Genomic DNA, 21,710 nt, shown 5'->3' with positions numbered 1-21,710 from the left:
CAGTTTCCTTATCTCCAAAATGGGGGCAGCCATGCCTATCTTGTCCTGGAAACCTTGTAGAATAAATCCGAGTGGGGAAAAAATGAGACAGTCTATGTGAAAGTGCTTTCTAAATGGTGCAGAAGCATTGTGTGTTTGTTCATTCACTCGAACGTTTGTCCTGAGTACTTTCTTTGTTTAAAGCATTGTGTTATGCACTATGCTGGATATTCCTGGATGTTGTCCTCAAGATACTTGCACCCTAGGATGGTATATAAAACATAAACAGATAATCTAAAGAGAGGAAACTTAAATATAAGAAGAGGTAAATAAAGTAAAGCAACAAACTAGACCTTAATATATACTCACATACATACTTATTTATGAATGATCACCCCAATTAAGTGTAATACATAGTAAAATAATAATGGTTACATAATAAGTATGTAAAAGAGGTGCAAAATTCTGTGTGAGTTCAAATATTTTTGCCAAATGAAGGAAATCAGGGCTAATGTCATGGGAGAAGTAGGTCTTGAGGGATAAGATTTCCCAGGAGGCTAGAGATTGTGGGTAACAGGGCTGTGTTCTGGGGATAGGGAATGATGGGCTAAGTAAACATCCAGAAACAAATAACAAAACATGAGGCTTGTTTTTGAAGAGAGGAGCAATGATAAGATGATTACTCTAGTAGTGTTCTCTGGGATGGAGTAGATGAAGGAGAACAGTTATAAGACTATTGCAATAATCCAGGTAAAAGGTAATGAGAGCCTGTGCTAGGATAGAGGGAATATAAAGAATGGTGTAGATATAGGAAAGATAGAATTGACAGGACTTGGCAAATTGGAAAGGGTGAGGGAGAAGCAAGAGTCACAGATTCATCTCAAGGAGCTCAAATCCTGGTAGAGAAGACATGTAAATAACTATGTCCATGCTAATATGTATGTGCACACACATGCATACATATGCACATATATATAATATGTATTATATATAACACACACATATGCACATACACATACAGAGTAAATGGAAGGCAATCTCAGAGAAGGCACTAGTAGCTGAGAAGGATACAGAAAACCCTCCTGCTGAAGGTAGCGTTTGAACTCAGTCTTGAAGGAAGCCACATTCTAGCACTTTTAGAAATATGATAGCCAGAACTGAATGTAAGATTGCAGAAGTGGTCTGACCAGAGCATAGGACTCCCTTCTTCTAGACATCATACGTCTATTAATTTAGCCTTAGACCACATGAAATCACAGATCTTTTAACAGTGAAGTTTTGAAAAATTACTTTCAGATCTTATTGAAAAACAAAAATGTTTCCTCATCTGCATCCCTTTAACTCCTGTAAAAGTTTGCTATTTTTCTTTATAACAATGATACATTTGGGTCACAGTTTAGGAAAGTTATTTTATATAAAATTTCATTATGTAAGTAACTTTCCTAGGATGATTATGAGTGATTGTTGGCTTTCTGTGGGATAGGTAGGCCCTAATCAGTTTTCATATTTTTTTTCTTTAAAGCAGGGGTTCTTAAACTATTTGGGGGATCATAATTCCTTTTGCAAGTCTGGTAAAACCCTTCTCGAGGCAACAATCATTTATCAAGCTCCTTCTATGTGCCAGGCTTTGGACTAAGCAGAGTAATGTTTTTAAGTGCACAACATAAAATGCATAGGATTGCAAAGGAAATAAATTATATTGAAATAAAAAATGTGTTTTTTGCTATCCAAGTGCAAAATTCTTAAATCTACCTGTGGATTGCTTTGAGGGAGTGGTCTGTGGATCCCAGGTTAAGAACCCTTGCTTTAAAGGAAGATACTGGCGTTGATGACCAATATGGATAGGAATTCCAGTGGACGGAGGCCAGTAGAATGAAAATGAATGGTAAGAGTGTGTTAAGACTGGTCAAGCAAGAGTTAACAGGGCAGTGACTCCCGGGAGAGGCTGTTTACAAAAGTTTATGGCTTGGGTGTGAATTGTCTATTTAAGAGTGGGTCTATGTTCTCCTGCACTTCTCCCCAGAGCTGCTAGGATCCCTGTCAAAGGACCTAGCCAACCATGGGAGGAAGCCTGTTTCCATTCTCAATAGGATTGTTTAAAAGGCAAAAGAGCTTTATTTTTTTTTAAAGCCTCCAAAAATATGGTTGTGATCAACTGTTTGCTCTTCCAGTGTGTATGTGGACCACCCTTGCCAGTGGCAGACTCAGAGGTAGGTGGATTTGCCTTCTTTGGGGGAAAGATTTGTTTGTTTTTCTTTGACACCCTCTAAGGAGTTCAAAGAAGAATCAAGAATGGAAGACTTTCTTGTTGAGATTAGAGTTAGGTAGTTTTCTTTATTTCTTTCTTTTCCCTGTGCTGGATAAACTTGACTAACGTTGTTTACTTTTTGAAAATAGTTCAAGGTTCTCATTTGTCTTCCAGGTCTGTTTCTTTCTGACAGGATTGAAATTGTCCTTGTGTTAGAAATTAAACAGACCCTTACACCTAACACATATTTTCCTGCAAACTAATCTTGCTATGTGCCCTAAGACACTGCTCTGAGTATTTCCTTTTGCTGCTCTACTCCGGGTTTACAGCAATAAGCAGCAGGTTTAGCAGAGGCATCAAATGGACTTTCTTAAGTGCCACCTGTACATGGACAATGGCTGAGATTTGAGGCATATTGCATTAAAAAGATTAATCCAATCACTGCTGCTGATGGTATTTGATTTCCCTGCTTTGGGGAATACATGGAATTACTGAGCTGAGATCATTTCCTGGAATGTGTTTGAGTCCTCTGTAGGATTTGTTACCTGCACAGCTAAACTGGGCTATTGTTTTCCTAAATCCATTTCCTTATTTTTCAGCTTCAGTGAAAAAAATCTGTCTCCTTTTTGCATAAGAATAAGAGAAAAGGAAATTCATCATCAATTTGGGCTGGCTTTGGTGAACTTTGCCCAAATCTAATCTCTGGGGCCTCTATATACCCCAGCTGCCCTGCCCCCTTTCTCTCCAGTCTCTCTTTTTCTCTTTGTCTCTCTCCAACTCTCTGTTAGAGTGGTTGCAATTGATTTCATTCTCACTGTTCACTCAAGATGCCTAAATGATTTAATCTTGGAGCAAAATGGTCAAAAAGAATAATTCTCAGGGAAGAAAAAGGGTTGAAATTTCTACCATTTCTTAAGAGCCTACCTTTTGTGACAATGTCTATTGAAATAATGGTATTGAATTCTGGATTGCCTTTAGGACAGATAGAAGCAGTGGGAAGAAGTTCATACTGTTAAGGATTAAAAGTATTTCCTCCTCACCTTATTGTCTATATTCTTTTTAAAATTATTATGAGAGGCAGTATGTTATAGTGGATAGAGAGCTGAATGGAGCATCCTGGAATCAGGAAGACCTAGGTTCAGATCCTGTTTGTGACACATACTGGCTGTTACCCTGAACAAATCACTTGAACCTCTCTTGGCTCTGGGAAGCTAACTCTAAGATTGTAGATTGCAGAGGTGTCAACTTGCATTAGTGAAGGGCATCCTCTCCTGGGAGGTCCCTATAACAATGAAGTAACAAGTCCAGTCTCTATAGCTATCCCTTTTTGTGATATGTTAGTTCTGATGAAATAAATACTTCTGATGAAATAAATGTTTTTAAACTTTTATATTGGCCTACAAATCCTTCTCTTCCCGTTTCAGTTTTTTCCATTATAAAAATTAGAATCTCTTGACCCAGAACACAATGTGGATGGCAGACTGAGACAGAGTACAAAGAAAAATCAGACATTTGTTTTAGAGTCTTTTAAGGTTCTCCTCCAGGTTATAAGCAGATATGACCACTGAGAAAATGGGGTAGGCTCCCATTGTCCTGGCCTTTGAATATCATTGGTTGATTTTTTTTTTGGCTTCTTTTTGGAGGGGGGGAAGGTAGGGCAATTGGGGTTAAGTGACTTGCCCAAGGTCACACAGCTAGTTTTTGTGTTAAGTGTCTGAGGTCACATTCAAACTCAGGTCCTCCTGACTCCAGAGCTGGTTTCTGTTCACTGCGCCACCTAGCTGCCCCAATTGGTTGATTTTTAAAAAAAGTTTTCTTAATGTTTTGAAGAGGAAAAAAAAGCAGAAAGGAAAACTTGTAAATCCTGCTTAAGTTGCTGTCTTTTAATCTTCTCAGTTCTGGGGATACTCATTATCCCAAGGTAGTCAGGACTGCTAAGTTTGGTAATTTATCACAGTTCTGTCCTTTGGTTTGGGGAATCCCTGGTCTAGGGAGGGCTCCCATAAACCCTTTTCCCCTCTGTCTACCATGTAACTTGGTAGCTGCTCCCTTGTTCCCTTCCCCCATGTCCTGGGGCTTGCCCTTTCACCTCTGTTTTGTATCTATAGAAGTACTAGGAAGGAAGCCAGAGAGACATGTCCACGTGGCATGATGCCTATTTAAACTTGTGTACTCCTCGATCTGTCTTCCTTTCACTACTGTTGTGGCTGCCACCTCTCAGTACTTCAGTTATACAACTGACCTATACTCAGCCCTTATATTGCAGGAGATATGTCTAAAATTATTTGTTCATTGAACAAACAATTGTTCATTACTTGCTCTGTTCAGAGCTTTATACCAGGTGCTAGGAGAAATGCAATGTTTCCATTACACTGGCCCCTACCCTTTTGGAGGTTACAGTCTTGTTGGAGGATGACTTAAGTACAGATAGTTGTAACATACAGTATTACATAATGAGTGCATTAGAGGGTATTATGTAAGGACATATTTCATGTTGCTTTTCTCTGATGTGTCTGTTATAATAAGGATAAAGCTTTAACTCTAGACAGAGACAGGGGCAAGGGAAAGATTGTAGATTTTAACATCAAAGGTTCAAATGCCACCTCTGCTTCTTACCACCTGTGAAACCTTTGGCAAGCCATTAATCTCTCCAAGATTCCATTTCCTCATCCATAAATGAGGGGGATGGATTGCATGACCCCTGAGGTTCCTTACAGCCTTAAGTCTATGATTCTATGGACCTAAGACTTCATGGAGGAGGAATCAGGACTTTAAAGAGAAGTAAAAAATTATGTCCAGAAGCAGACCTATGAACTTTTGAATTATACAGGTCAATCTAGGTCAGGACATACCCCCTCAGTAATCGTTATTTTATCTAATGTGTAAAAGGATCAACTAATGTGAATGAAGTACTTTGATTGTTTAGGAAATAATTACTTAAGAATCGTAGAATCTTGAATTGGAAAAAGTCTTAGAGTTCATCCAGTTCAAATGCCTGGTTTTGCAGATGAGGAAACTGAGGGTCAGTGACTTCCTGATGTCACACTGCTATTGAACAACCACTAATAAATGCATTCTACAATATTGACTCTGAAGTAGCCTTGTACTCTTTTGGTCTACACCTGTGATTTCACAGGTATGGGGTTGTGAGCAAATTCCCTCTGACAATGTGGATCAGCAACATTTCTTAGAGCAGCTAGGGGGTACAGTGGATAGAGTGTTGGACCTGGAGTCAGGAAGACTTGAGTTCAAATCCAGCCTGGCACTTACTGTGTGATGTTGGACAAATCACTTAACCTCTGCCTCAGTTTCCTTATCTTTAAAATAGGAATAATAATAGCACCTACCTTCTATTACTGTGAGAATCAAATGAGATGTAAATTGTGAAGGGCTTGGCACAGTATCTGGAATATAGCAAGAGCTATATAAATGTGAATCTATTATTATTATTCTGAAATTTATAGTCTTAGAGAGTTGCTTGATCATTAAGAAGTGGCTTGCCCAGGGTCATACAACCAGTATATGTCAGGGGTAGGACCTTGAATCCAAAGCTTTCTGATTTAAGAACAGCTGTCTCTCTACTTTGCCACACTGGGCTTAATCTTTGTAAAACACTTTCTATTTAAGAGTAGCCTATGTGTTACCATAGGATAATACATCAGAATAGCAAAGTATTACTTTGTAAACACATCTCTTCTACCAGCTATTTCTTTAGGTCCTTAGGCTAGTCTATTGTTCCATAAATTTAGTCTGACTACTGTAGCAGGTAAATGATGGTCCAATCAGCATGCACTTTATTAACATCAGTGCCCTTTTTTTAATAAGCTTTTTTTTTTTCACAGTTATCTCTGGCTAGCCCTTTCAGCAAAATGACTCTAAGGTTAAGTTATGGTTTTAATTCAGTTTGGAGCTAAAATTGGATTGATTTATTTTAGTGTATGTCTTAGTCAAGTCTTCACTTTCCATAACACAAGTAACACTAAAATATAGCAAAATAAATCAAGGGTTCCTTAAAGGAGGGCTGATGGCATAGGGCGGGGGTTGGAGCTGTTTTATTTTGCTTTAAATTTCTCTAGACATTTAAGCTCACTTAACTTGTTCACATTTGAAAAGGTTGTTACTGATGAACAGTGGAGGAAGTCTTCCTCCCAGGATGAAGAAAAGACCGAGCCACAAAGAGTCACAAGGAGGAGATGGGGTTCTGGAAAAAGGGCTCGACCCAGGCCCCTCTCTGATTATAGTCAGTTGACAAGCAGAAGCTTCTCCATTCCTGAAGACTCTGTTGCCATGGAAACCCAGAAACTGGACTTTGTGAATGGAGGAAACCAGCAGAGTGTGGCCTCCTCTGACACCTCTGACCAAAATGTTTCTCTGGATTACCCAAGAGGATGCCGAAAAAGAAGGCCCATCTCTGTGATAGGCGGGGTCAGCTTCTATGGGAACAACCAGACGGAAGAAATAGAAAATCTTCTGACCCAAGTAAGATCTGATGTGCTTCTTCCAAAGTCAACAAGCCCCAGTGTTTCTTCAGCCTCCTGGCCTTTGTCTTCAAGCTATAAAATAAACAGGATACTTCTTTCTTCTGTTTTCCCCAAGTGATGTCAGCTGCTCTCAGTCTTTTCTTCCTGACTTTGTCTGAAGATATATTCTCATCAAAACTAACCAGTCTGACCTCTGAATGCCTTTCACTAATGTTCTTTCTCTCTTTGGGATAGCAAGTCATTTGTGAAGTATGTAAACGGGGAAAGTCTTGTAGTCTCCTATGTAGTAATAAGTAGTTTGAATTTGAACTGGGGGAAAGTGACAAGAGATAATGCTCTTACTAGAAAAAAAATGTTCTTTATTTTTAATACATAAAGACGGGGAGAAATTGGAGACAATTAGATGAGATTTTTTTTTTAAAGGTAGGAAATAGAATTTTCTGGAATATATTTCCTTGATTACTTCTCTAGCCATATTGCCAATTTTCAATGGTTTAAGTGGTTAAAATTCTACTATTGGTCCTTTTGGCATATATCAGAAAGCCATTCAACAGTACTGAATGCCCTATTAATTTCCTAGACCTGTGTAAGGCATTGGGGAGAGAGGCAGTGAAGTATAAGGCATATACCTTGTCCTAAATGCAGGGGTTAGGGAACCTGAAGCCTCTGTGCCACATGTCACCCTCTAGGTCCTCAACAGGGCTCCTTTGACTGAATCCAAACTTTACAAAACAAATCCCCTTAATAAAAGGGGATAAAACTTGGATTCAATTAAAGGGCCTCACTTGAGGACTTAGAGAGCCACACATGGCACGGAGGCCACAGGTTCCCCACCCCTCTAGCCTTAGAGAGATTTACAACCTAGGTAGTGTGAACCAGGATCAACAAAGATGAAAAATTCAGAAAAGAATATAAAATTCATTTTTGTTAAACCTATTATCTGATATCATTCATTGCAGTTAGTCTTGACTTGGAAACTTTAAACTTTAAATTCTTAAAATTGAGAACTTTAAAATATGAGGCAAAGAATTTGTTTATATTGAAATCCTTAAGACATATTTAAAAGTTTTGCTCCCAAAGAGGTAGCATGGAATAATGAGTAGAGGAGCCCTCTGAGGCAATAAAGCCTGGGTTCAAGTCATGCCTCTGATGTACTAGGCAGGTGAATCTAGCCAAGTCATCTATCATCTCAGTGCCCCAGGGTACTCTCTTAGACTATACATTCTAGAGCAGTTGCCAATTCATTGTTCCTAGAGGGAGTTTTCCTACACCAATGAAATCATAGAACTGGTCAAGATAATACTAATTTTGAAAAAAAAATTGTATACTAGATGGAGTAATAAATAATTGGAAACTAAGCTTACTTTAAATATATATACATATATGTATCTATGTACATATATATATATAATCAAATATATATTTATGAGAGAGACAGAGGGAGTTTGTCAGGGAGCTCAGTATTGGGGGAATGAATTTTAAAATTTTCTTTGGATGTGTCCAATTTAGGAAATTTGGAGGCAAAAAAAGGAAAGGATAAACTTGCCTTAATTTAGTGTGTATTTTAAAATAAAATTAAATATGCAGATCTTTACAGGGAGGGAATGGCCACTCCAAGAAATTATTGGTGCTAATTTAGAAAAGACAAATTCCAATTGCTTGCTCCCATTTTAAGTAGACTTCATGTCCGCAGAATTAATTTATGTGGAAGAGGAGACATAATATAGTAAAATGGACTACCTTCCAGATAGCAGAAGAAGCTTTTTTGGTGGGGGATGGTGATAGGGGGAAAGTTCTTCTTAAAAAGGTATCTTAACTTCTGATACTACATTTTTTGGGAGAAACATCTTGAGAAATCTACAAGCTTCCTTCATGGACTTCTCTTTTTTTGTTCTTCTCTATAATACTTTGGTTTGGCATTATATACAATTGACAAATTACATAGACTATATTCATGTTTGAAAGAGAGTGGAATGTAGGCAAAAGCAGACCATAAACAACTGAAGAAGTGAGACTTTTAAAGTGCTGCTGAGACTCATTGCAAGCTGAGGTTTTTGACACCATTTGGTAAGAGGATGTTTGAAATCTGTAATGAGCTACAGGGTGAGAACCTTGATCTTGACCAAATTGTGTGAAAAGGATTACAAGAACTGTAACTTCTGGGACTATTTGATTATTACTAACAATAACCTTTCATTTTATTATTTGTAGCCAGTAACAAGGCCCCCAGTTCCAGCTCATCAAGTACCACCGTATAAGGCTGTTTCTGCCCGGCTCCGGCCATTCACATTTTCCCAAAGCACACCCATTGGACTGGACCGAGTCGGACGCAGACGGCAGATGAGAGCATCTAACAGTAAGTTTCATGGAGCTTAGAGATCACTATAGGAAACAGCAGGAGGCATCTTTTTTCAAAGTATTATAACTTTGCTTTAAAAAATTTAAAATCTTGTCTATCTGAACTTTTACATTTAAAAAAGATGCTTTGATAATCATTTGGGTGAAACAGACTGAACATTAGACTAGGAATGAGAAGATTTAATCAAGTTAAATCAATAAGCTTTTATTAAGTACCTACTGTGTGCCAGGCACTATTCTAAGTTCTGAGGATACAAAGAAAATTAAAAATATTCCCTTTTCTCAAGGAACTCACATTCTAATGGGGAAGACAACAAGCATATAACTATGTATGTTCAAGATACAGTTCTAGTAAAAGGAAGGAAACCTCAGAGAGAAGGTACAAGCATTGAGGGGGACCGGGAAAGGTAAAGGTTTCTTGCAAAAGGTAGTGTTTCAGTTGAGACTTAAAGGATGCTAGGGAAGACAGAAGGCAGAAAGAAGGAGGGAGGCTTTCAAGGAATGAAGTACAGCCAATGCAAAGGCATGGATGACGTTGATGAAATGTCTTGAGCAAGGAAAAGAAAAGAGACCAGTGTCACTGAATCATAGAATACCTGGAAATAGTCAATTATAAGATGACTGGAAAGGAAGAAAGGACTTGGGTTAGGAAAAACTTTAAAGTCTCACTCCAGATTTTTTGTGTTGTTTTTGTTTTGTTTTTTAAATCTCCCAAATTAGAGTTGATTTCTAGAGTCAATCAATAGTTAGATAAGGGAACAGCTAGTGGTACAGTATGGATGAAGAACTTGACTTTAAATCAGAAGATTCTAAGTTGGCATATCTTTGCCTTTGAAACTAAGATAGCATGGTATTGTGGAAAGTGTACTGGTCTGGGATATAGATGATGTAGATTTTAATCCAAACTCTTCTTCTGATTAACTTGTGTATTTAGGTAAGTCGTTTAGCTTCCTGGTTCTCAATTTCACATTCTCAGATTTGGAAGGAATCTCAGAGACCATTAATTTAGCTTTAAAAAAAAATAGGATCAGAGATGGAGCTCTGGAAAAGAACTCAGGGCCCACTTAATCCAACCCCTCTCATTTTACAGGCAAGGAAACTAAAGTCCATAGAGGTTAAGTAAGTGAATTGCCCATATTCACACAATTAATGTCAGAAGTGGGATTTGACCTGGCACCCCTGATTCTAGGATGGATCAGTGCTTCACTTGCACCTCTTCAAAATTCAAGTCAATAAACATTAAGTGTCTGCTTGGTGCTGAGCATTGTGTACTCTTCTGGGTGCTAGGGATATAAAGATAAAAATTTCTTGCCTTCAAAGAGTTTACTTTCAACTGGGGGAAAACAATATGTACACAGAAAAATAAATACAAATTAATTTAGGAGTGAATTGGAGGGACACTAAAATCTGAGAGAAGGAAGGACATCTTGTGCTGTAGAATAGGGACTTGATCTGGACTTCATTGATAGCAATTTTTACTATCTTTACAAGCCACCCATTTCAGGATATTAATTGTTAGGAACTTTTTTTTCTGTATATCTCATTGAAATTTTCTTTTATGCTACTTCCTTTACTACTTTTTCTCTCTGAGGCCAAGCAAAAGCAGTTTAAATCCTTTTCCATATAATAACCCTTCAGATATTTAAACCCAGCTCTCATGTTCACCCACAGAACCTCAGAGTTGGAAAAGACTTCAGAAGCTGACTTGCCTTCCACATGCCTGAAAAAGAATCTGCTCTATATCATATACAACAAGTGGTCATCCAACCTTTACTTGAACATTTCCAATAAAGAGGAATCTGCTTCCTTCTGGGGCAGCACATTCTATTTTGGATAACTCTAATTACTAGGAAATCATTTCTTACCCCAAATCTAAGTTTTTGTTGTTGTTCAATTATTTTAGTAGCATCCAGCTCCTTGTAACCCCATTTGGGGTTTTCTTGGCAAAGATAATGGAATGATTTGCCATTTCCTTTTCCAGCTCACTTTACAGATGAGGAAACTGAGGCAGACAGGATAAAGTGACCTGCCCAAGGTCATAGAACTAGTAAGTGCCTGAGGCTGGTTTTGAACTCAGAAAGATGAGTCTTCCTGACTCCAGATCTCGTGTTTTATCCACTGTGCTGTCTAGCTGCCCCAAATTAAAGTTTGCCTCTGCAGTTTCTACCACTGCTTCTAGCTCTGCCACTATCATTTAAACTTCTGCTTTTCTATAGTGAAAACTCATATTTAGAAGGAATTTCAGAGGCCATTTAGACCAGAATATTGTAGATCTAGAGCTGGGAAGAAATTCAGAGACCACCTAGTCAAATCTCCTTCATTTTTCAGATGAGGAAACTGAGACCCAGAAAGTTCAGTGGTTACGTGGGCCTCTGGGGCCAACCAGAACTAGTCTCATCTGTTTTCCACATCATAGCCTTTCAAATACCTAAAAACAGTCCTACCAAGTCTTCTAAGCTCAACCTACCTAGACTCGACATCTCACTTTCCATCAACTAGTCTATATGGTACATCTTGAGACACTTCGCCATTCTCTTTGCTATTTCTGGATGTCCTCCAGTTTACTAATGTCCATTTTTTAAAAGTTAGTTGATTTATTTTTAGTTTTCAACATTCACTTCCAAAAGTTTTAAATTTTATTCCCCTCCCTCCCGCTCACCCTGCCCAAGATGGCATGCAATTTGATATAGGCTCTGCATATACATTCTTATTAAACATATTTTCATACTAATGTCCTTCTTAAACATGTAGAACCACAAGCATTGTGATCTAAATAAGGTAACTATCACATCCCTAATTTTGAACACAGTACCAGTTGCATTAGCATTCTTTGCTCCCATATTACTCTATTAATTCATACTGAACTTGCAACCCATTAAAACTTAAAACTTCTGGTCTGGATCATTTTTAGATGAACTTTTTTCTAGTTGTGTCTCACTCATTCTGCACTTGTCAAGTTGATTTTTTGAACCCATGTTAAGACTCTACATTTATCCTTATTAAATTTCATCTTAGTAGATTCAGCCCAAGTCTGTCTTGTCAAGATCTTTTTGGATCCAAACTCTTACATTTCTTGGCTTTTTGTTACCTAAAAATTTGAAAAGTATTCCATTTTTCCTTTATCCAAATTCAATGAAAAAAAAAATGTTAAGTAACTCAGGGCCAAACATAGATCTGTGGCCTACTCAATTAGAGACTGTCTTCCAAGTTGATATTGAACCATTAATACCTATTCTTTTAGCCTCCCAGTTCTACACCCACCAAAGTGTGTGGCTAGCCCCCATCTCTCCTTTTCCACATGGGAGACTCTGCCAAGTATTTTGCTAAGAAAAAACTAGGTTAAATATCCCTGTAGCATTCCCCTGTTCCATCTGTCTGGTAACCCTTTAAAAAAATAAATGAACTAAATGTGGCATAATCTGTTCTTGATTAAGTGGTGCTGGCTCTTTATGATCTCTGCTTTCTTTTCAAGAGATTCACCAACTGTTTCTTTAGTAATATGTACTCTATAGTTTTGCCAGATATCAAAATTATATTCCACTGGCCTGCAATTTGTGGGTTTTGTTCCCCCCCCGCCTTTTTTTCCCCGGAAAATTGGTACATTTTCTCTTTTCTAAACCCATGGTACCACTTCTATTGTCCACTATTATTCAAAGATCATAGATGGTAGTTCAGCAATCACATTCATCAGATTTGGGAGTACCCTTGTATGGAGTTCACCTGTATCTGTTGATTTGATTCATCAAAGGCAGTTAAGCACTAACTTACTATCTTCCTATTTAGCCATTTATACTTTGCCTTCCAGTCCAAAGATCATTCTCCTTGGCAAAGAAAACAGAAATAAAATTAAGAGTTAAACAGGTTTGCCTTCTCATTATTCATTGGCCATTATCAATCCTACCCTTCTTAAAAATCATATTAGGTTTTGGGGGATGTGTGTGTGTGTGTGTGTATGTGTGTGCGGTGCGCACGCGCGCGTGTGTGTGTGTATGTGAGAGAGAGAGAGACAGAGAGAGAGATGCTATATACTGGCTGCTATGAGATTGCATAATATTATGTTATTATATATAGCAATAATAAAAATAATAAACCTCCCATATCACCATAACTATTAACTGGCTATATATCTATCATCTTGTACTTATACATGTGACAGTTTTGAACCCATATATGGTACATTTATTACTGCCAAAATCTATCCTATTATATTCAACCCATAATTTGAACCTGCCGAGACATTTTGGTACTGATTCTACCACTTAGCATATTTTTCTGTATTATGTTCTTTGCAAATTTGATAATCAAGTTGTGTATGTCTTCATCTAATCAATTGATTAAAATGCTGATTTGTACAGGGCTAAGTGCAGATCTCCCGAGGCATTTTACTAGAGATCTTCCTGAAGATAGTCATTGATCTATTCATTTCTATTCTTTGGGGCCAGTTAGTCAATGAATTCTGAAACTCACTTACAACAATGATATTGTCAAGGAGTCAACTTTTCTTTCTTCTCTGTCCATGAATATATCATGAGATACTTTGTCCTGTTTTGAAGTTCAAGGACATGTAATAATGGTAACAACAACCGTAGTGATAGTTGTAATAATAATAGCATTTATATAGCACTTTAAAGTTTACAAAATGCTTTACATTGTAAGTAACTCACTTGTTTGGAGGACAGGTCATCCTTTTTCATTGCCAAATAGATGTTAGTCAGTATGATCACTGATGACTTTCATGAAAGTGGTCTTTCATCACAGCACAGGAATTCAATCTTGGATTTGCATGGACAAGCTCAGAGAACGACATAGACACAATAACAGTAATGGTGTAGCTGAAAATATCACTAAAGCCTCACTTTGTGGTAAAGGGCCTGGGCTCAAATCCTGCCTCTTCAGTGATCTTGGGCAAGTCAGTTCCTTCAACTTTTAAATGAGGTGGTTGGACTGAGCAGCCTCTGAGGTTCCTTCCTGTTCTAGATCTATGATCCTGTAAGAACAATCTATAATGACCCAGGAGAAAAGTTCAAGAAGCAACTATTCCTCCCCAAATAGAGTGAAGGGGACTACTACTAAGGCAGAATATTTCATGGTCAGATGAAGTCACTGGATCTGGTATTTGTGCTTACTTATTTTTCTTTCTTATGAAGGAGGTTTCATTCTGCAGGTAGAGGAGAATAGATATTTCTAAAAATTACCACAAAAGTAAAAGTCATCAATAGTCTTTTAAAAAAAGTTAATCTTAGAAAATATGCATGAGAATGCATTTTTTAAAAATAATATCATTCTTACATAAGGAAGGGACCTTGATGGCCATCTAGTCCAACTCCCTTATTTTACAAATGAGGATCTAAGGCCCAACTAAGGAGAGGTATTGTAACTTGTCCAAAGCTACAAAGTTTCATTTGTTCAAAGTTTCTTATAAGAAATTACCTCTCTTTTCTCTATCTCTTTTGCAATGCCTTTATATCTATATTGAAAACAGCTTCTCTAATCCCAGGCCTCCAACTCCTGATTTTCCATTTCCTTATTTATTTAGGACTTTTTTAGTATCTAATCCTTCTCCCACCCCCACTTCCTCCACAATATATAGTATCTTTTATTCATTCTGGATAGAAATAAAACCTGAATACTACTGGCAGTACTTTGCCTGTCCAACCATCTTTTCCTTATTCCCTTATCATTCAGGTTCAGTCTCTGAATTAAACTCAGAGATTACCTTATGTTGTGACTAGTTCTATAGAGAAGTAGACTTTCTACATATCTTTATTAGTAAAAAAACAAACAAACAAACCCCAAACTATTAAAATATGTAGAACAGGGGCCCTGAAAAGTAATAGATTTCTCTGCTACAGTTTCGTCCTCTGTAAAATGCAGGGAGGTTGTTGTGAGGATAGATTGAGATATTTGTAAAATATTTTGTAAACTTGAAAGCATTATATAAATTCTAGTGATACTTATGATGATGATAATAAGAACTCAGCACAGGTAATTGCATTCCCCCCCTCATCTCTACCCCTACCACACAGGCAACCAAATATTGTGTTCTAAAATTTGGCATTCCCCCCATAGAGAGATATAGATAGGGACTAGGCCTGTGATTGCATTCTTATAGGGACCTCCAGAGACAGGCAACTCCCTCCTACAATACAAGCAGCACCATCTTAGAGGGTGGCCTAAAGCAGTAGGACCAAATTCATATAGAAATTGGAACCACTAAATTGTACATAAGGATCCCTGAGGGCACATATAGGCTTGGAAAACCACATCTGTGTTTTATGATGTTTTTATATATTTTGCTAAATATTTCTCAGTTACATTTTAATCTGGTTCAAGCCACACTAAAGAATATTATGGGCCACATATTTGATACCTGTGGCCTAGAGCACCAAGAGATTAAGTGACTTGTCCAGGGTCAGACAGCCAGGACATGTTGGAGACAAGCCTGTAGTCCCAGGTCTTACTGACTCAGAGATTAGCTCTCTATCCATCAGGCAGCTAGATGGTATGAAGGATAGAGCTCTGGATCCAGAGTCAGGAAGGCCTGAGTTCAAATCAGCCTCAGACACTTACTAGCTATGTGACCTTGGACAAGCCACTTAATTTCTTTCTGCCTCAGTTTCCTATTCTATAAAAAGGAAGATAATAACAGCACCTACAAGGTGATATTTGTAAAGTCTTTTGCAAACCATAAAGTGCCATGTAAATGCTAAGTATGATGATAATTAATAATGATACCATTCTGCCTCTCTGTCATCAACAGAAAATATCAGGGTCCTAAGTATTGAAAAAGATGGGGGGAAATGAGAAAACTTTTTTTTTATGTGAAGACCTAGAATGGGTGGTGTAAATTATATAAACTTCTGTGTATCCCTTTTTAATATCTTCTTAACATCATCCAAATAGTTGGTATCATTGTGAAAGTTTTTTTAAATTAATTTTTCAGTGATGTCCAACTCTTTGTGACCTCATTTTGGGGTGTTCTTGGCAAAGATACTGAAGTGGTTTGCCATTTTCTTTAGTTCATTTTACAGATGAGGAAATTGAGGCAAACAGATTTAAATGACTTGCCCAGGGTCTCACAGGTAGTAAGGGTCTGAGGCCAGATTTGAACTCAGGAAGTTGAGTGTTCCTGACTCCAAGCCCAGCACTCTATTCACTGTGCCCCTTAGCAGTTCCTGTTTGAAAAGTCCGAATTAAGATAGATTCCCCCCCCCACCCAGTCTCATACATGGTTGCGTTGTCTTTAAAAAATGTTTTAAGCACAGTGACTTTTCAGAGTTCTTTGTAGTGTTGAAGAAAAATAATCCTGATTGTTAAAACTTTGGCATTATGATTAATGGGTAGCACTCCTTTCCATATTTACAGCTCTCTTTTCTGTGGCTCGATTTTATCCTGACATACAGAGAGAGTATTGTGCATTGTTCATAGGCTAAAGTTATTTTGCTGATTTAAGAACTAAATATCTGTAGGGGAGCAGTGAATTATTAGCTTTAACTTGTACATGACTGCTCCAAACTGTTGGGGATGCTCTTGCACATGAAACCAAAGAAACATTCCAAGGTTAACATTTCAGGAAAGATTGAAGATATGGAAAAACAAAAAAACAAAACAAGTGGAAAAAACTATTCTCTGACTTTGCCTTTGAATAACTTTATGAAGACACTGCCTCAAAGATGTTTTTGCTTTCTGGAGTGAATGAAATGGAGAAAGGTATTTACTTCATTGTAGCTAATTCATTTTGTTAACTTTCTATCTTGTGCCTGGAAATGGATGTAGCTGCATGGTCTTATCCTTGTGAGGTGGTGGTGATTTCTATAATTAGCAACAGGTGTATTTAAAAAAAAAATTCTTAAAAAAAAAACCTTATACTTTTAACTTTGAGGTAATAGTATACAATAGCTCATTCACATTGGTCTTTTGGGTGATGCATATTCAATAATGTAAAGAAGTTGAAGAGATATTTCTGTGTCCAAAACCTTTTTTGCTTAAAAGGAGACTAGAAGGTACATGCATCAGGCAGCTCTTTTTTTTTAAAGATGTCTAGGTATGCTGTCCTGCTCTAATCTTAGAGGAAGAGGTACCTTGCATTAGGTGAAGGGTTTTTTAAAATAAGTATGAAAATGTTTTGGTTTTGCTTTTTAAACATAATTTTAAGCCTAACAAGTCAAAAGTAAATGGGATGTGAATTATCATCAGTGGCCATAGGAGAGCTTTTAAAATAAATATAAAAATGCTTTAACAGTATTTTGAGTTGAATGAGTCCAAAGTAAATGGGTTGTGAACCAAAGTAAATGGGTTGCAAATGGCCATAGTACATTCTGTAGAAAGTCAGTCAATCAATAAGCTTTGAATAAATGCCTTGGTCCCATCATTTAGTAGAATTAGTTAATTTCCGAAAACTTGAGGATGGGCATTTACATCTTTTCTACTGATTTTTTTTAATGCGATTATTATTCCAAACTTGACAAATACCATCAAATACAAGCATTTCCATATATACTAAGAACAGAAAAAAGGATTGGACGTGAAACCATGGATCTCCATTATGTACACTTTTTTAAAGTGTGCTATGCATTTAGCATGCTTATTCCATAACTATTCCACTGTTGAAGCATTCTACACATCTCCTAATATAAAAGTAATATACTTAGCGTACAGAATGAGACACCTATTTTTTGGATAGAGCAAATGCAGAAATTTTTTATGCTTGACTATGTGTATTTGTTGCAATAGTTTTTTTTTAATAGGAAGGGAGGTGGAAAGGAGAGATAAGAAATTTTTATTGAAAAAATTAATTTAATTAAAAAAATTTCACAGCAGATAGAACTACAAAGATAACCTTTTTTCAGTGACTTCCTAAGTACCATCATAGAATGAGATATTGAACAAACAGATGATAGCTAGAGTGGATAACCACTTGTTTAGGATGTAACAAAATAAGGTTGAAATACTCTTCCTTTTATTAGTTAATTATTATTGTGCCATCTATTCCTAAATAGTTGCCCTATATCTTCCAATCCAATTCAGCAGACATTATTGAAGTACCTATTATGTAGAAGGTGCAATGTTGGGTGCTTGAAACAATAGCCCCTGTCCTCAAGAGGCTTACATTCTTTTGAAGGAAATTAAACATCAGAAAATAATTTAAAGCAGGTATATGCACGGTATTAAAAATAGATATATCCATAGCAGTTTGAGGAGAGGTAGATAATAGACTATTGAAATTAGAGAAGGATTTCCTAATGTAGGAAGTGCCACATGCGTTTAGTCTCAATGAAAACCAAGGATTCCGGAAAGTAAAAATGAGTATGGCACATATCCCTGGCATGGAAAATAGTCTGTGTGTTGGAACAGAGACAAGAGATGGCATTCCAAGTTTGGGAAACAGAAAGTAGGCTGGATTGGCTAGAATGTAGAATATATAAAGGGCGCGGGGTGAGACAAAGTAAGTCTGGAAAGGTAGGCTAGAGTCAATTGTGAATAGTCTTAAATACCAATCTAAAGAGTTTATATTTTATCCAAGGTTGCACAGTAAGGAAGACCTGAATTCAAATCCATTTTTATACACTTACTAGCTGTATGACCCAAGGCAGATCTCTCAACTTCTGTCTGCCTTAGTTTCCTCTTCTGTAAAATAAGGAGAGCTTGGAAAACCTTAAAGTAGTACATAAATGCTGAGTACTATATTAGGATAAATCAGGAAAATGAGGCTTAGAGAAACCAAATTACATACTCAAGGTCCCGCTGGTGGTAAGTGGCAGAGGCAGTACTGGAGATCAGTTCCCCTAAACTGTACTTTGCAATAGGAATTTAAATATGCATTTTCAGGTTGAAGGGCCACACTGATTTAATCATGGTGTCATAGATGAGACCATAGAACAAGGGACTTTTCCCATCGGACTCTTCTGTTGGACAGACACTTTTCACAGAATTTTGTCAGGCATCTAGGTGGTGTAGTGGATTGAACTCTGGGCCTCGAGTCAGGAAGACCTGGTTTCAAATTCAGTCTCAGACACTTACAAGACATGTGATCTTGGGCAAGTCACTTAATCTCTGTCTGCCTCAGTTTCCTTAAATATAAAATAGGGATAATAATAGCACTCACCTCTAAGGGTTGTTCTGGGGATCAAAGAAGACAAAAAATATTTGCAAAGTGTCTAGCATAGGCCCTGGTAGAGAGTAGACACCAAATAAATGTTAGTAGTAGTAGTAGTAGTTGTTGTTGTTGTTGTTATATTCACTTATGGGTGCCATATTATAAGGGAGAGACTGACAAATTTAACTGTGCCCAGGAGATGGCGACCAGGATGGAGAGATGATTCCAAACCGTGGTGCAAATGGGCTTATGGCCACAGCACTTGAGAGAGCAATAGTGTAGCTTTAGAGACAGGCAAACAGGAACCACTTGGTGGTTGTTGTCATAGTATTCTGGGGAGTAGAAGGATGGGTTCTCACAGCATTTCTCAAACTCTGACTCTATTTCCTGTATGCTATCTATACTTGTTATAGCTCCTCCCTTTTGTGGTAAACTGCTGTGACTACCGAGTGCTTGGTGTTAAATTAAGAAATGAGTAGAGCCTGCCTTAGCCCTTCTCTCATGGTCAGGCCACCCAACTCAGAAGACTAGCACGACTATGTGCTAATACAGTGTTTTAAAACGGCATTTCTTTTCTCAGATATTTAATGTTTGTTGAATGAGTGGATAAAATGGTCATGGTGTTGTGTACACTGGAAGGTGATAGGATTATAGATTTAAAGGAAAAAGGAGCTTCAGAGGCCATTTAGAACAACTCTGATTTTACAGATGAGGAAAATGAGGTGCAAGGATATTAAGTGGTTTGCCCAAGATTGCATAAGATAGTAAGTAATAGAGGTGAGTGGGCTTTAATAATAATGACTTGATTTAAAAAAAAAATGTTTCATTGATACCTTTTGGTCATACATCACACTAATTCCTGGTCATATTGGTATAGTGAATAGAACATTGAGTGGGCTGGGAATCAGGAAGACTCATGTTCCTTAGTTCAAATCCAGCTTCAGAGACTAAGACACTTACTAGCTTAGTGTCTGAGGCTGGATTTGATCTCAGGAAGATGCGTCTACCTGATTCCCAGCCCACCCAATGTTCTACTTATTTCACTCTGTATTAGCTCAGATTGTGTTTTGATTGGCTGCAGAGCAGCTTCATATAGTAACATGAGAGAAGCTAGTCCTGGAATAGTGGCCTCATGATCACTTAGGTGCAAGGGGTCTTTAGAGTGCTGATTTAGGGAACTCTGCCCCAGGAAAAATTCTTTGCCTAGATGCTATCTCACTACAGTAGCTGGGGGTATGGTGTGGGGGCAAGGGACTCTACTGAGAGAAGAGGAATATTACGTTCCTTGTAGCTATGGTACTGACCAACCCAAGTCCCATTCTATTTGGTAGCATGGAATGAGTTTCCAAGAAGTAAATCTGGACTCTGAGCATCCCAGTTCAAATCCCAGCTCTGATACTTATTATCTCTGTGACCAAAGTTAAGTCTTGGATTTATGCCCCTCTTCTGTAAAAGCAGAGATTGAACTCTTAAGATTTCTTCCAGTTCTAAATCCTGTGATTCTAGAAATAACACTCCTGTTCTAGCAGAGCATCCAACTAGCCTAGCTACTGCACTATTGTTGTTTAGTCATTTTGGTCATGTCTGACTCTGTCACTCTATTTGGGGTTTTCTTGGAAAAGATACTGGAGTAGTTTGCCATTTCCTTCTCCAGCTCATCTAATAGATGAGGAAATTGAGTTAAATGACTTGACCAGGGTCCTTAAGCTAGTAAGTGTCTGATGTTCTATTTGAACTCATGAAGATGAGACTTCCTGACTCCAGGCCTGGCCAGATGTTCTATCCCCAGTACCACCTAGCTGCCATGCCATAGCCCTAAGGAATAGACCAATAGTCCTAAGCACATTTGGAAGGGTCAAGCTCCCTTTGTCTTAGGCAGCTAGATATAGCATTGGACCTGCAGTCAAGAAGCCCTGAGTTCAGATCTATTTCCAGACCCTTACAACAGGCTGTGTGACCCTGGGAAAGTCATTTAATCTCTCTCAACCCATTTCATCTTCTGGAAAATGCAGATAATAACAGCACCTACCTCCAGGTTGTTATGAGGATCAAATGAAACAATATTTGTAAAGCACTTTGCAAACCTTAAAGCGTTATATATATATATTGTTGTTGTTGTTACTTATCCTAGGGAACAATTTCAAGCAGTAAGTCACCTCTTTCCTTGTGGTAGGAAGTTGTTTATTTTTCTGCTTCAGCAATGGGAAGGGGAATCAGTTAGGTCATTGTAGCCACTGGCTTAACTCCCCAGGCACATGGATTGCCTGTGATGCCAATTATCCTTCTGTTGATGATCAGGAAATGACCACATGTGAAAATGTACTTATACCAGATTGCACTTAGAATAATAGAATCATGGCGTTTCAGAACAGGAAGAGACCTTAGAAATCCTGTAGTGCAATCTCATTTTATAGTTGAGGGAAATGTTTTGAGTTCTAGCTCTGCTACTATCTTTTTCTTCTCAGATGGTTTCAAAGTGCAATATATATGTAAGTGTATATGGAGAGAGAGAGAGAGAGAGAGAGAGAGAGAGAGAGAGAGAGAGAGA

General features: G+C 37.8%; 1 protein-coding gene across 2 annotated transcripts in view; it reads left to right on the top strand.

Moving 5' to 3' along the window:
• Positions 1 to 21,710, top strand: part of SPATA13 (spermatogenesis associated 13) — a 156,217-nt gene that overhangs the window by 86,275 nt on the left and 48,232 nt on the right. The window contains exons 1-3 of one of the 2 annotated variants that reach the window (XM_069080629.1): positions 1,834 to 2,189; positions 6,341 to 6,706; positions 8,920 to 9,064. In XM_069080629.1, coding sequence (XP_068936730.1) covers positions 2,121 to 2,189; positions 6,341 to 6,706; positions 8,920 to 9,064 — 580 coding nt within the window. In that variant the 5' untranslated portion in view covers positions 1,834 to 2,120. Of the gene's footprint in view, positions 1 to 1,833; positions 2,190 to 6,340; positions 6,707 to 8,919; positions 9,065 to 21,710 lie in introns of those variants that run through there. The other variant, XM_069080628.1, reaches the window with a different exon arrangement.

Source organism: Petaurus breviceps, unplaced genomic scaffold (assembly GCF_028583685.1).
Source record: "Petaurus breviceps papuanus isolate PSGF00001 unplaced genomic scaffold, PetGlider_PUasm1.0 91133, whole genome shotgun sequence".
Taxonomy (NCBI): domain Eukaryota; kingdom Metazoa; phylum Chordata; class Mammalia; order Diprotodontia; family Petauridae; genus Petaurus; species Petaurus breviceps.
Note: the sequence above shows the minus strand (reverse complement) of the source record. Positions and strands in the feature narration are given on the sequence as shown.